This window comes from Crinia signifera, chromosome 4 (assembly GCF_055691185.1).
Source record: "Crinia signifera chromosome 4, ASM5569118v1, whole genome shotgun sequence".
In the NCBI taxonomy this organism is placed as follows: Eukaryota; Metazoa; Chordata; class Amphibia; order Anura; family Myobatrachidae; genus Crinia; species Crinia signifera.
The window spans coordinates 56,577,863-56,594,784 of NC_139220.1; the positions used below are offsets into that span (position 1 = coordinate 56,577,863).

A 16,922-nucleotide genomic window follows, 5' to 3' on the forward strand; every position below is an offset into this window, starting at 1 on the left:
CTGGCTCATTCTAGGCCTGGAACTTGTTTGGAGAACCAGCGTTAAACATGTGGATGTACTTTGGAATATATTTTCTGTTTATGCTACAATGTGCAGTTGTCATTTTTCACGCTTCATCCTTCAACACCCTATTGTGTGTGAAGTATGTTAACAATCTCAGTATGCGCTCCTGCCCCGATTTAACAGATTAGCAGTTTATTTCATAAGTATGTTGTACAGTATAAAGGTGGCATGGTGGCCTGTTTGAAAGCACATTATTATTATTATTATTATTATTATTATTATTTTATTTATAAGGCGCCACAAGTGTTTCGCAGCGCCGTACAAAGGAACAATACAGGGAGACAAAACTTGGCATAACATTGAATAAATAACAAAAATACAGTACAAATAAAAGAGCACCACAGTTCAATACACATTACAGCTTAAATGTAAGTAGTGAGGACCCAATCAACATACAACTAGAGGCTTGAGGCCAATGATGGAGATGAGTATGAAGATGGTCACTGGGTGTTGGAGTAAAGGAGAGCAGTGAGTGAAATGTGAAGAGAAGTGGGCTTTGACAACAGGAGGGAAGAGGGCCCTACTCGGAGGAGCTTACAATCTAGTAGGAAATTAGGCTTCTGATGTCTGATTGTCTTTTGCAGGTTGCCACAGATAAAGACAATGGCATTTTGCTCTACAAAGGAGACAATGACCCCTTAGCACTGGAACTGTATCAAGGGCATGTGCGTTTAATTTATGACACCTTTGGCTCTCTTCCAACTACTGTCTATAGGTAAGTCTTGGACAAACTAATGACTAACCTCTTCTATATAGTCTAGGGGTATGTGTTCCGAATGTCATCATTCAGCATATCAACATTTACCATGTCATCAGTGACAGAATATCGACATGACATAATGTTGACATTGTGATTGTTAACAGCCAATTCTGTTTTTTCGTTACCAATTTTAATGTTCGGGTTAGGGTTAGATTAAAGGAGCCCATACATGCTCCGTTCTGTACTTTTAAAGTACACATCGTATCGCATCGTATGCCTTGTGCATGCATTGTGCATGCGATGCGATAAGATGTAAAGCTAGTACAAAAAGTATGTGCAGCACATACTTTTTGTACTGTATGATGAGATGCGCGGGAGCGCGCATCTCAGAGTACAAAATGGACGGAGCAGAACGGAGCGTGTATGGGCTCCTTTAGGGTTATGACTATTGTACGTTTAGAATGTTGACAGCTGATTTCTCTTTTACATATTTTAGGGTTAAGCTACAGTTAAGTTTAGGTTTAGGCTGCATGTACAGATGTGTCCTCAAATATCTAGCCTCAATACGTCACGTAGCGTGAGATGTCTGGGCATTGTTCATATTTTGGGCCAAAATTGTGTCACTACGACACACCCGGAGAAATACAGAACTTGTATTGGATAAAAGCTGTGGCTGCTACTTTGTAACAATTTGTATTTGGAGACTCAGTTGCACACAGGTATTGTACATATGATGCATATAATATGAATCAGCACAGTCTCCTAGGGAGTCCTAGTTGACTAAGGCACATTTTGGCAAAGAAATATTTTTGCAAAATGGACATGTTTTTGATGTAGCAGTACACCTAATGATACTGCTTTTATCAATATTTGTTTGGTTTCTCTTGTTAATATGGCTAAAGTTTAATATATACTTTGGGCAGGGTTCCCAAACTTTCTTCAATTATGGTGCCCTGGAGCAGTGGTTCTCTACCTCGGTCCTCAAGGACCCCCAACAGTGCACGTTTTCCAGGTCACCTCACAGATACACCGGTGCACTAATTAGTCACTGACACATTTTAAAAGATCACAGGTGGAGCTAATTATTTCACCTTTGATTGTGTGTGGAGACCAGGAAAACGTGCACTGTTAGGGGTCCTCGAGGACTGAGGTTGACAACCACTGCTCTAGGGTATCAATATTTCTTTCACGACACCCCTAAGACAAAAGTTTGTTTCTTAGAAATTCAGAAAAAGTTGTTAAATTATGTAAATTGTGCTTACCTCATCTTCGTGTCAGTTATGTGGTGGGGGTGGACGTGGTTCCAATTCTGTTTGTCACATTTTATGATTGCCAGCCACCAGCTCTGGTATTACCTGGCTCTCAGTTTGGGAAACACTGGCTTACGGTAAACTCTCTCTAAGGAACATATAGCAGCAGTGTATAACTTCATATAATAACTAGGACAGATAAAGATATCTTCTGCTGGATCAGCTAAGCAGTCATTCGATCACTGACACAGTGTATATTTAGTGATGACATTTACTTGTACGAGGACCTTCTGATTCCATTTGGCAGTTATGAGTAAAAGGAAATGACATAGTAATTGTGAGCTTGGCATCACTAGGTACAATCCTAAAAGCAAAACAGAAATAAGATAAGTTTGCCTTTTTGCTAATAGTATGTTATTATTAATCCTATATTATTAAGGGTAAGGTATAAGTGAATATGTTTGCACATACAGCGTGACTAGTGTGGTCAGTTAATCACGCCGAAGCAGCATGGGTCTTTGTACTTAAGCTGTCACAGTTGATTTTCATGAACTGAAGTAATGTCTTTGCTGTGTTTGTGTTGGACTGTAGTTCTTTGTGTCTTCTATATATAAAAAAAGAGTACACATAAGTCACCCAAATAACCAATGTGAATAGTTAGTGCTGGCAGCTGGAAGCTAGTTCTTACATGTGGGTCATTTCAGAATAGTTCAAATAAAATATTCTATAAAATTGTGACCATGATATGGGTTGATGGAACCGACGTCTGAAAAAATGAAACTGGGGTAATTATGCAAAATGATGGAATATGATGCCAAAGCCAACAGTATATGCAAATGGTTTCTCTGTCCAAAGCCATCTTACAGCATATTGTTTTTATTGATTTTTTTTACCCACCCCACCTGGCATAACACAAAACTCATCACCAGTCTGCTGAAAAGGAGATTAGCCATAGTTTACTGACTGCTATTGAATTATTAAGTGAAACATTATTTATGGCTCCAAAACTAATACTGCAAAACTGCCATTAACCGTAACATCCATATTGCTATTATTTTGAGGAAATCCTGCCTATGATTCTGGAAATATTGATTGAACTATTTTAGTTATTATTTGCACCACATGAGTCATGATAGGTTACACTACAAGCCTTAGCCTAGTTGTACACCCTGGGCAGACCTACCCACCTGTTTACTGGAATAAATTGAATAGAAAATAACTTACTTCTCCTGTGGAACCACACCATCTCTCCACGTGCTTCGATACAGTAATTGGCTGTCAGGACTGTGATTGGTGGATAGCTCTAGCTCTACCAATCAGCATGCTGACAGACATTTCCTATCTGGATGCAGACCAGTTGCAGGTAGAGAATGCTATCTGGCCAGTCTATTGGAGTGTAATTCATAGTCATTGCAGCCGGGCACCATTCTCTCTAGAGGCACCAGTCTGCAAGTCAAATGCTCCCTCCCCCCCTCCCCCCTCTCACCCAACCCAGTCCTCCTTGAATGTCCCTACAACTGTGAGGCAACTACCCAGTGTGTCTGTACATTAAGATCCAACTACAAGAGAGTGAGACACAAAATCCATTGGATCCAACCCTTCGATGTATACCTGGGAATAACCTGGCCGGCCTTCAATTATATTATGAAAGTGAGGTGCAGTCATTGTCCAAATACAGCTATTTCCTACTCTACAAAGGGATTTACATGGTGTATTTAAGCACCTCTTTTATACATTATCTGTACTTCTATTTCCTGGTCTACTGACGATGGCTCATTTACATACATCTAATTACCAGGTTGAGCCTGGGGAGACTATTAGGATTCGGAAGTCACAGATCAGGGTTTGTGTTGCCCTAAGATGTCGATTACCAATGCCGCCGCTGACAGCAGGCAATTTCCTCATCAGTGGGGCATTATGGATCCACTTCCTATAGCAACAGTGCTAATTATTCCTTGGGCCTTCATATTGATCAAGGAGGAGATCTCCATTTGATCTGACACCTCATTACTATAAGATTTATGGCTAGTCTGCTGCCTTCACACTGCACGTTCTGCTGAGATTTGGAAAGCTGCTGCATAATGCTTTTGGCCTTTACACAAATGTCACACTAATCTTTTATTGGTTTAAGGAGGGCAGGAAAGGATTAGCATCGAACTAGATAGAAAAAGACTATGGAGCCACAGTAACATGATTATAAAACATGCCAGGATGTAACATCTTAATGAATGTAACAGCTCTGTCCACAACCCCCCAGCATAAAACCATATACAAAGAATGCCATGCCAGACAACTACAAAAATGATAAATGTACTTTTAAATGAAAAAATGTTACAATGTTAATGTTCCTATACAGTACAGGTTGAGTATCCCGTATCCAAAATGCTCGGGACCAGGAGAATTTTGGATAACGGATTATTCCGTATTTCGGAATATTTTAATATTTCAATGATGTATTTTGAAGTATCTTGCATGTATGCTGTATAAACACATAATATACACACAAATATATTTTATTACCACATAAAATACACACAAATATATTTTAATTGTTCAAAAAACAAGGTTTCAAAACGTGAAACAAAATGTGTGTACTATCTCAGCACTGAATTTGAATGCCAAGCAATCATTGTCTTGCACATATTTAGTGCCAGTTACATATCATGTCCCCAGTGATGCTGTTACAAATGTCCCCAGTGAGTTTTTAGCAAAAAATTTTTTTTTTTTCACTTTCTGGAATGTCCGTATTTCGGAATAATTCGGATAACGGATACTCGGATACGGGATACTCGACCTGTATCACGTTCATCTCACGCTTTCCTAATACTTCTGTATATCGGCTTTGTCATTTCAGTGTTTTAAACATTTTGCCACCAATTGCTATCAGTTTATATTTAATATTGTTTTGGACACAATATTTTGCAGTCCAACAATCTGTATGTAATAGGCATGAAAATAGAAACATGGACCGTAGGAATTTGCAGTTAAACTAGAGAGCAAGAGATTGGTTCCAATGAACAGAAATACAATTAGAGTCTAAAGTAAATACATAAACTTTGCACCATGGTAATGCTGGCCATACACTAGGATGATAATTGGCTAGATGGATCGATAATCAGGCAGTGTGTGGGAGCACATGATACTCTGCCGGACCAAAACGGTCTGGCCAACCAGTTGGGAAAATCAGTGTGTCAGCTTCTGTCTGTGTGTCAACGTGTAAGTGTGTCAGCATCAGTGTGTCGGTGTTGGCATCTGTCAAAACATGCAGGAGTAGGCAGAACCTGTCTTCCTACTTCTGTGACATTGCAAGTTGGAGAGAAGCTTCCAGGTCTGTGGAAAAGGTTGGCAGGTTGGCAGGTCTGCTGAAAAAGTTGGTTAGGTGTGTGGGGTGGTATTTTAGTGGGACGGTTTGTCAGTTGGATGGTTGAAGGAAAGTTGGTATGATTTATTTATGCCATAAGACAGTGTTGTGCTGAGCTAGGGACAGTTTTAGGATAGTGGGTATATCTTGGCTCAACTTTAAATTGTAGTGTTAAAGTAATGGTACAAATTATGTGGTGTCAGATAATATAAAGACTTATTAAACTAGGATACCATTTTTTTAATTATTGTGTTCAACATAGAACAGAATAAAACATACATTAGAATACACTGATTTTCCAGCTGAGATTATAGAAATAAAAATGTATTTTCCCTAAGGAAGCCATTTTAAGAAAATTACCCAGGACCCTTCTCTGCAATGTTCTACGCTTTGGCCCTGATTCTGGTTGACTCTGTATGCTGTGAAGCTCACAGCGTACCAAGTCCCATAGGGCCTACCCTGCCACCTGACCAATTGCTGCCACCGCCATTGTAGCTCCTTGCAACCATGCGAGGGGATGTGTCGCGAAGACTCATCACCTCGCATGTACCGCTGGCGGAGAAATCAGTCGATGGTCACCAACCATCAAATGATTTCTTCAGGCCATGTAAAGATGAGTCAGTGGAGACTGACTTATATTTTGCGGTCACTCCGCCGAAGACAAGGCGGGCAGCTGACGTCATGTGATGTCAGCCGCCTGCCCCCCGGCACACCTCTTCCAGCCCCAATACCAATGGGAACACCCATGAAATGTTGGGCGTTCCCATGGGCGGCACCCGGGCCCACTGCCCCACACCCCCTGACCATGTACATGCGCATAAAACATTATGCACATGCGAAAGAAAACATTGCTCCCCCTTGAGAATGCGCACGGGATCGTCTGAACTAGAATGACCCCCTTTGTCTCTAAACAACGAACTACTAACTTATGGATTTCTCTTCATAAAATGGCTACAGTTATTAATTCTGCCAAGTCCCCCAATACAGATGATCAATTTCTTCTGGAAAAAAGGTTAATTTTCTCATGAAAGTCCATTTTAGGACACTGCTTTTTGACAGCATATCAGGTTAATGGATATATTCTTATTTGTGGAAATATTGATTCTAACTACACAAATCTAACTGTAATGTTTCTCCTAACACAGCCAAAAGTAATTACATCTAATGGAAGCTATTAACTGCATCTAATGATTTTAGCTACATCTGAACCATTACCTAAATGAAAACATACTGCGTGGGGGAAAACCTAAAACTGGTCTGTTTGTGTTTATGCGTGCCTCGTGATTTTCTCGACACAGCCAGTGTTAATCTAAAAAATGTGTCCTTTTGTCCAAAATGGATCTTTTTTGTGTATATCGGAGCAGGGTTTGACTAGATCACTTAATATGTTCCAATTTTCCATACGGAAATAGTGGCACACTTGTATTCTATATTGCACGGCTCCCATGTGATTCAGCTAAACATATTCATATTGAAATTCCAAATTTATACAGATGTGTCCTCCTACCAGTGGTGGTTTTTAGCTATGGGCTGCAGGGCTGGAGACCCTCAACGTAAAATCCATCCTGGACTCTGCCTCAATGAAGCCAGACAGTCTGTGAGATTGCTCTGGCTTCACTGTGACTGTCAGTGACTTCCTATTGGAAGACCGACCTGCCAGTCACCATGGCAGTCCAATTGGGAGGTGTTCCCTCCCTCCGTGACTCCTCTATATGCGCAGTGCAGCGGCAGCCCATAAAAAACGGGTTCTGCGCATGTGCAGCACGAAGACGATACTGCACATGTGCTGGACCTGGGACCCTGAATATGCCTTTCTGGGTTGCTGCAAAAGCAGTACCAAAGAAGCTACTGCGCATGCGCCGGCCCCGCGGCGGGGACCAAGACCGGTGGTCAGGCGTCAGCGGCCGGGACCAGGATCTCGACAGCGGAGAGGCCACATCGCGGCAGCCCCCTCCTCCGCAGAGGTAGAAGCGCCGCTGCCTCCTACACATTTCCTTTTGCTCAATATGGTGCAACTCCCATGCTTTGCACTCTCTTCAGTTTTGCTACTTTTCCCTTAAGCTGGGTACACACTGTTAGATATATCTGCAGATCAATTAACTGCATGCAGGCAAGATCTAGTCCAGCGATAGCAATGCGCAGGACCGTACATCACCGTTGCTGGGAGGTATACACACGGGGCGATGTCTGCTTAATTTCTAAACGATCTGGTCAGATCGCCTAGAAATACCCTGGGAATCGTCCTGTGTATGGGAATTAAGTTGGCTTATAGTGTACTATATACTAGTGTTCATTCTAGCATCCGCCATCTTTGAAAACCCATGCAGTTAAACATTGTAATGGCAGATGTGTGCCTTTATTGGCGTGCATACCTTAAGACAATCAACTTAACACTCTAATAGAAATGAAGACTCGGAGACTTAGGTTTGGCAGAAGCTGTTAGCTGTATTTATTTGTAAATCTTTAAGCTAATTTTTGATGTTTTATTTTATTTAATTAATTAATTTAATTAATTTAATTAATTTAATGGTGGCCCAGAAAAGAACGGCTATTTAACTAAATTAAACTAAACTCCACCCCAAACTAGCATACGTAGGTTGGCCTAACTCAACACGGTATCCACTCCTCCTACTACTATGACTACCCCACCCAGCCGGATGGGGACGCTGTCCCCGGGCGGGTGATACAGCGTAATGCCTAAGCCAATGAGAGGCGAGCGCACCGCAACCAACCAATACGCAGCAAACATAACTTAATGAAAATCTTACAACCTATCAACAAGCCGTTCTTTCCCGCCTACAGCTAACGCAATTAAGAAGAGAAAACTATTAGCCCCACCCTAAAGAACCTTGTTTAAGAGGGAGGGAGGGCGGGAGATTTCACAGGAAAAAGAGGCAGACTCCTCCCATTCCTGAGGTGATATTCCCAGCTAACCAGCCAAACCCAAGATCTGATAGGGTCCCCGAGTCACATGACCCTTGAGCTGCACACCCAGCCTATCATGTTTAAACTACTCCCTGTCTATGCAGCCACTGCGTTGTTCTAAACATTGTAATGGCAGATGTGTGCCTTTATTGGCGTGCATACCTTAAGACAATCAACTTAACACTCTAATAGAAATGAAGACTCGGAGACTTAGGTTTGGCAGAAGCTGTTAGCTGTATTTATTTGTAAATCTTTAAGCTAATTTTTGATGTTTTATTTTATTTAATTAATTAATTTAATTAATTTAATTAATTTAATGGTGGCCCAGAAAAGAACGGCTATTTAACTAAATTAAACTAAACTCCACCCCAAACTAGCATACGTAGGTTGGCCTAACTCAACACGGTATCCACTCCTCCTACTACTATGACTACCCCACCCAGCCGGATGGGGACGCTGTCCCCGGGCGGGTGATACAGCGTAATGCCTAAGCCAATGAGAGGCGAGCGCACCGCAACCAACCAATACGCAGCAAACATAACTTAATGAAAATCTTACAACCTATCAACAAGCCGTTCTTTCCCGCCAAAGCGGGGATCTCGATCCCGAGACCCCCGCCCGCCACCGATCTAAAGCACCGACATCGCTGCCAATAACAGATCCTCCACAAATAACCAAAGACCCTCCCTGGTTAAGTGAATCCCGTCAGGCCTATACAAGTGCTGGTAACCAAACCTAATCCTCTCATGCTGGACCGCAACTCCACCAAACTCCAGCACCCGCCGCGCAACTGCTGCATTCAGCTTCTTTCTAGACTCATCAATTGCCCGGCAATCTAAAGCCCCTCTCCAACACAGTCGTGGCACAATAAATGACCAAATCAGGGTGCACTTGGGCCAGGCATTCCTGATAGCTTCCAGATCATCCAAGATCAAGGACCTCAGCCTCAATTGGGACATTTTCCCGAGGTCATTCCCACCAAGGTGGATCACCAAGACTTCCGGTAACCCAAACAGCTTCACCTTCAACAGGAGGAAAGCCCTTAGCTCACGCCAGGACATCCCCCTCACTCCCAACCAACGCACCAAATTCCTACACTCCAACACAGGCCCATCACCAGAAGCCATGAGCCTAGAAGCCCAATGCACGTAAGAGTGTCCAACCACCCAGACCCTGCAGTTATCGTAGCCCGCACCTATATGGAGAGAAATATTTAGATAGGGATTAGAATTGATTTATTCAGGGAGAGGAAATAGTACATATTAGGAGGATCTGCCAAAAGAAAAAATTTAGATGTGCACAAATTTGGTGTGGTAACACTGCTTCACTACTAAGTGAAGCCACTCCCGACACAGAAGGGAAGGACGAGACATGGGAGGGTGAGGATTGGATAGGGTTGGGAAAAAGGGGGATTACTCGGCCGGAGAAAAAACGTCTGGACCTGCTGAGGGACTCTTAATTGGTGCCTGATTAGCCGAATTAGAGATGCCGAATTCAGTCCGTCAGTCAGGTAAAAAAGCGTGAAAACTCCGGACGCTGGCCCAACAACAGAGCGTAGCTAATCCCCGAGTAGGATGGCCTAAAGGAAGGGTAACACAGGAGAACATCCACTCCAGACAGAAACCAGACACGCACAGTCATCAGGGCAGGAGGTGTGGCCTAATGTACTTCTTATAGGTCGCTGAGCGCCATCTACCTAGGCTCTTGATGTCCCTAACTCGCCAGCCAGCCCTAGCCGCTGATGTGGCCGCGCCTATGCGGAAGGAGTGGGTGCCAAAATCTCCAGGGGGGTGACCCAGCTCGCTCAGACAGCGACGCATCATCCAGCTAAACTGGTACCTCGTCAAGGGGGCCCCATCATAGTGCAGGAGCCAAGATCCCGCCATGTCAGGCCTCACCATTGCATACTGGCTTGCCAAGGTGACGGGGCAAACTAAAGCCGGTACCACCTGATGCATCGGCACCCAAACCCCTTTTGCGGCCTGGTCTGTTTTAGAGCGCCTAATCCTACACCAAAGAGCCCGTTTGTCTATGCGTATGTCCGACAGCTGGAGAGTGGAGTCTTTGTTTTTGGATGGAGCAACCAGCTCCATAACTCTAAAAGCCCCATGAAAAGCCATTGAGAAGGCCAAACGAAACAATAAACATTCGAAAGCTGAATCCGCAATGATGGACACTTTCTCTGACAGCGCGTTAAGCATGTCGAAATCAATGGGACGCCTTCTATCCGGTGCTACGGGAGCTGCGCGAGACCACCCCTTCATTGCTTTCCTTACTAAAAAACTTTTTGTAAAATCAGGAAGGCCTTTCAGCTGCGCGAAGAATGATATGCCCGCTAGGTGACGCGACACTGCCGCCCTGGACTTGCCTGCGTTGTACATTTCCCAAATGAAAGAAAGCAGGAGCTTTTGCCCGCGCCTACCTGGGAGAGCAGGCCCTCCAGCAAAGGACTCCCATTCAGACCATGCCTGGCGATAAGTCCTGAGGGTAGCGGGCGCTACCGACAGTTCCGCTAGCCCCTCCAGTCCGGCTTGATGACCTGCCAAACATAAAGTGGGCAAGATACCCCGACAGAATCAGCACCAGGAGCCAACTGCCTAAAACGCTCCCATTGAAATCGCGACAGCGCGTCCGCAATCTCGTTCTGTATGCCTGGAACATGCTTCACCATGAAAAGGATGTTAAAGCGGAGGCATTGCAATGACAGCTGCGCTAGGACCCTAAGCACCTGGAGCGACTTCGCCTTCTGATTATTAATCGCATGTACTGCGCTGAAATTGTCACACCAGAAGATGACACTACGGTTAGCCAACCGTGAGGCCCACAATTCCATAGCAACCATGATAGGGAAGAGCTCCAGGAGCAGCATGTCCCTGACCAAACCATCCGCTACCCAGGATGCAGGCCAGGCTTGTGCGCACCAGCTACCCTCCAGGAAGCAGCCGAATCCTGAAGAACCGGCTGCATCAGTGAAGAGCTGAATCCTAGCATTGTCCACGACCGGGGACAACCATATGCGGACGCCGTTAAAATCCTCCAGGAAGGAGGACCAAACTGCAAGGTCGCGCTTAATCTCAGCTGAAAGGCGTATTAAATGGTGTCGCCTTGCAACCCCGGCTGTGGCTCGCTCCAACCTGCGGCCAAAAAGCCTCCCCATTGGGATGACCTGGCATGCAAAGTTGAGCTGCCCCAACAGGGACTGCGCCTGCTTCAGAGTTACCTTCCTAGATGCTCTAAATAGCTCGATTATGCTCTTGAGTTTGACTATCTTGTCCAAAGGCAGGAGGCACAGGCCCCGTACTGTGTCGATCTGTATGCCCAGAAATGACAGACACGTCACGGGGCCCTCGGTTTTCTCCTCGGCGATTGGCACGCCAAATTCGCCAAATAGAGACCGGATTGTGTGCAGGAGCTCCATGCATTGAGAGGAATGCGATGGACCCACGCATAAAAAATCATCCAGGTAGTGAGCGATCCCGCTCACCCCTGTCGACTCTTCCACGCACCAATGCAGAAAGGTACTGAACCTCTCAAAATACGCGCATGAGACAGAGCATCCCATCGGCAAGCACTTGTCGACGAAAAACTCGGCCCCTATGCGGAAGCCCATGTATCTGAATGCATTTGGGTGAAGTGGAAGCAGCCGAAATGCTGACTCTATGTCGATTTTGGCCATGAGAGCCCCCTGGCCATAGGATCTAACCATCTCAAGAGCATCATCGAAGGACTGATAAACCACTGTGCAGTATTCCTGAGGGATGGCATCGTTAACCGACGATCCCTCCGGATAGGACAGGTGCTGAATTAGCCTGTACTTGCCAGGCACCTTTTTTGGGACCACCCCCACCGGTGAAATAATCAAATTATCCAATGGGGGGGGCCCAGGAAAGGTCCGGCCATGCGACCCAAAGCAATTTCCTTATCAACCTTCTCTCTGAGAATAGAAGCAAGAGCACGCGCGGATTGCAGGTTCCTAAATGACCCACCTCTAACATCCCCTTGTATGGGTAACTTAAAACCAACTGAAAAACCTTTAAACAAAAAATCTGCTATTGCCTTATCCGGATATTGCCGAAGCCATGCGGACATGGGTTCAACCATAACCGGAGTGGGGGCCCTAGCGAGCGGGGCCAGATGTACCCTGTTTGGGTCCGGCCTGAGACCCCGCCCCTCTTGCGGGGCGGCTTCCTCGAAAGCAAGTAGAAGCTGGGTGATTGCCAGCGCAGTTGATGCATATGTGCTTATACTTGCAACGCTGTCCTTGCTGGCAGAAAGAATTATTAAAGGCATAGCATTTGCCCTTAGCAGAACCGGGGGTGAATGCCCTACCCCCTGGTGTAAAACGCTTTGATGCTGCTGGCTCGCTGGCAGAACGCTGTGGTACATGAACCTGCGCCGGCGCCGTGGGGGGAGGAGGGTGACCCTCCGCCCCAACCTCTGAATGGACCCTGGCTATCTCCATCCAGACCTCCACATCCTTACAGCCGAAATCTATTATGTGCAGGCAATCCTGCTTGCGCCTGAAGCGCTCATCGTATGTCCTCCATGCCACCCCGCCGTAACGCATGTGCATATCATGGATCATATGAATGTACCGAATGACATTCATGTGTTCCTCTGGGCGGTCCTCAAGGTAGCAAGCAGAAAAAACGCAAAAGCCAGCCAGCCAGTTATCGTATGATCGAAAAGCCTCCGCCCCGATCCCAGCCTTAGACTTCGCTGCCTTGTATGCTTTTTTGGATTCATCAGTCAAACTGAACAAATCCACAAAATCACCTTTCTCAATCTTCTTTCTGCAACTGTCCCTAAGCCCCCGCAGCACGGCGGTGTAATCGCAGTGAACCACTGGGGGGAGATTCCTACGCTTCCTTTCCCTGCGTGAAATGCGCGTTGCCCGCTTGCGCTTACCCAGCCGAGCCTGACGGCTGGCCTCCTTTTTTGCATACTTCGCCGCCTGCTTCCGCGCCTTAGCAGCGCTGCCCACCTCTGAACCTGCCGCAGAGGAGGACGAGGAGGAAGAAGAATAATGCGTGGAGTGGGAGCCCCCAGAGGAGGATCCAGATCCTTCACTCCCCCCTTCATCAGAGGAAGCCTCACCTGACGAATCGGGCTGTGCCGCCCATGTGTCGTCGTCCCCGTCATCATCTTCCTCATCGCCACGGTTGTCATCTTCTGTACCATCGTCTACATCGTCAGCCGCTGCAGGGGAAAAAGAAGGGGACCCAGGGGAGGCCCTACGCCCTTTGCGCCTACCCCCTTGCCTGTGCGTGACCCTGTGTGATGCTGCGCCAGTAGAGTGAGCACGGTCCCCCCTGGCTGCATTTGCCCTTACAGATGAGCCCGTACCCCTGAAAGCCTGCACAAATGCGGCGCAACCCGGGATAGTCTCTCTCCTAGAGGACCTGCGCCGGCTATGGCCTGAAGCCCTAGCCTCCCCAGGAGTCCCATCTACCAAGGGTGCCAGTGCCCCGGCCACAGAAGACAGCGCTGCAGAGAGGAAAGCAGGATCAAAATCAGGGGGAAGTGATCTCCCCCTGCTGCTGCGCCTGTGTGCCTCAGCACCAGACCGTGCGTGCCTAGAGGATCCACTCCCACTGCGCACACTGCCTCCATCACTGCATGAGTGCTGCCTCCGTGAAGGCCCAGGGTCAGCGCGCTCCCAGGATGGCCTGTACTGTGGGCTTGTACTAGTGCCCGGCCTGCCAGCGCCTCGCGCCCTCAACGGAGCCACAGGCCAAGCAGTCTCATCCCCCCGATGCTCCTGCGCCCCAGCCGCTGCTAGCCGCGAGCCGCCCCGCCCCCCAGACGGCGCCGCCATTACACTCGCGGACGCCATTTCGTCTGGGGAAACGGGCGCAGCGCTCACCGCCGCTGCCGCTGTCCTACCCCTGCCGGACCGCTGACCGGGTGCCGGAGCCCCGGCAGAGGTCCCCCTACTACCACCGCGACGTCCGCGGCCAGAAGCCGCACGTCCGCCGCGGGCGTGCTGCCGCCCGCGCCCTTCCTCCCGCGTCACAGCAGTGCGCACCGACGCTGCAGCCCTGTCAGGGGCAGCAGCAACAGCGCGTTCGCCACCGGAGCCCGCGGAGGGGGCCGAAGCACCAGCCAAGGCCGCAGGTGAGGTACCCTCTGCTAGGCCCGAACCAGAGCCCTGGTCAAAACGGGCAGGGGGACGGGTAGTACGCTTGGGGCGTACAGCGGGTGATTGCTTGGCCCTAGGCATAGTCACACAGTACTAAAGGTGTGACTAACAGATAATTTAGAAGAACTTGCCACAGTAAACCCCTAAGGTCACAGTGATACGTCTTACTCACTCAGATTTCACAGGAAAAAGAGGCAGACTCCTCCCATTCCTGAGGTGATATTCCCAGCTAACCAGCCAAACCCAAGATCTGATAGGGTCCCCGAGTCACATGACCCTTGAGCTGCACACCCAGCCTATCATGTTTAAACTACTCCCTGTCTATGCAGCCACTGCGTTGTTCTTCTCTTCCCTGCCAGGGGTGTCGTTGTCTGTTGTGGTGTTTCTAGCACAGGTCTGGTTTGCATATCAGTGCTGATATACAGACCACGCTGTGCTAGAAGCACTACAGCAGACAGCGACACCCCAGGCAGGGAAGAGGAACTGCATAGGGTTTCAAAGATGGCGGGTGTTAGAATGAACACTGGATACTTTGGATTAGTTTATTTATTGCAAAAGAACTAGTACAGTTACAGATAAAATATATAGGTGCATGGTGCAGATCATTGGTATTGGACTGGTATCGGACCATACTTTTTCCCCCAGTTCTGCTACTATTTGTTCAATGTTTCATTGTGCTAGGTAATTAGGGTTAACATTTTTGTCATAAGGGAATCGGTATAAAGTTGAACATTTTGTATAATGATTCATAACGTGGGTCACTTGTATTTAATCTTTTTTTTGCATTTTTTTACACTAAATTGTTCCTCTATACTCAGCTTATAGAGAATACGCTCAACTAATAAATGGCTGGCCAGTCTTTTCAAAATATATGTTTTCACATTCAGCAGCCACTTCCTGCCCCGCCACCCGGTAAATAGCGCTACTTCGTTCCCAGCCACCGCACATACCCCGCTGACTGACTGCCCAGCATCGCAGGTTCCCCTCTGGCTGCCCCGTGCCACACAGACCCCCCTGCCTGTCCCCCGCTGCTGCTAGCTCCCCGAGATATATATGCAATAAATTGCATGTGATTTATTGCATGTAATTTGGCACATCAAGTGCCAAATTGTAAGCGAGCCTCCCGGGGAGTTGTCGGGGGGCACTCAAGGGCAAACTGGTCCAACTTGTCCTTAGGACAAGTTGGACTAGTGTAGGGGCCTTAACAGCGTGAGTGATCCTACATCTGATCCCATTATAGTGTAGTGGGATGTGGCTTCATCTATGCACAAAAATAGCTTCCTGTTACCACCTTTATTCACCACAAAACGTAAGTTTACCACTTGTTACCTGATCACTGTTTGATGGGAATCGGTACATCTGTCAGAATGAACTTAGGTCTACAGTCATTAAGTCGACCCCACTAGGTCAACTGCCAGGAAGGTCGACCTGACTTAAGGTCGACATGGGCCAAGGTCGACATGACTTAAGGTCGAATTTGCATAAAGGTCGACATGAGGAAGGTCGACTGGTCATAAGGTCGACATGGGTTTTTCACTGTTTTTTTATCCGAATGTCGACACAGTCGACATGGACACAGTTGGCAATGAGAATCGGACCCTCGCTTCGCTCGCGATGCTTCGGGCACGGTGCCTCGCTGCGCTCGGCACACTATTTTATTCTCCCACCATGCCCTAGTGGATGGTAGGGCATGAAATACCGCCTGTCGGTACATGTCGGCTCAAAAAACAGTGAAAAACCCATGTCGACCTTATGACCAGTCGACCTTCCTCATGTCGACCTTTATGCATATTCGACCTTAAGTCATGTCGACCTTGGCCCATGTCGACCTTAAATCAGGTCGACCTTCCTGCCAGTCAACCTAGTGGGGTCGACCTAATGACTGTAGACCTAAGTTCATTCTAATAGATGACCGCTTCCTGTTTGATGTATGGATTTGTGTATGTGCACTGACGGGCATATCTGCAATATTTGTATATCTCCAGGCTCCTTGATAAAGGTCCATGTTCTTAAGGACCGAAACGTCGGGGCTATGGTGAAATCGGGATTTACCTGACAAACTTTGTTGAAAATTAAAACGACTTTATATTTTTATCAAAAAGTATCATTCTTTGATAAAGTGGAGAGTGCTTGCGTCTCTTTATGAGATTCTAGCTACACATTGGAGGACGGATTCCTGTCTGGACTCCTTCGCATGCACCCCACAGTTGATCTATCACCCCCAGTGTGAGTGCGGTCTTTCTTTGGAGTATATATATATATATATATATATAGAGAGAGGTATCTTTCCTATTGTAATCCAGCAGGACTTCAGGAAACACCCGCACCAGTCAAGATAGAATCCAGAGTAAATGCTTTTAAAATGGCAATATATATATAGATCCACGCTCATTTGGTGAGCTGGCACGTCGAGGACAGGAAAGTGCCAGCATCTCACATGCTCGCATGTCCATTGCTGTGATTAGGGCATGGGACTGCCTG

The 16,922-nt window shown here is 46.8% G+C and overlaps 1 protein-coding gene across 1 annotated transcript in view; it reads left to right on the forward strand.

The window, feature by feature from the left end:
* The window catches only part of SLIT3 (slit guidance ligand 3), a 627,553-nt gene that overhangs the window by 597,962 nt on the left and 12,669 nt on the right, over positions 1-16,922 (forward strand). Inside the window, exon 32 of the mRNA XM_083181792.1 lies at positions 648-778. Coding sequence (XP_083037918.1) covers positions 648-778 — 131 coding nt within the window. The remainder of the gene's footprint in view (positions 1-647; positions 779-16,922) is intronic.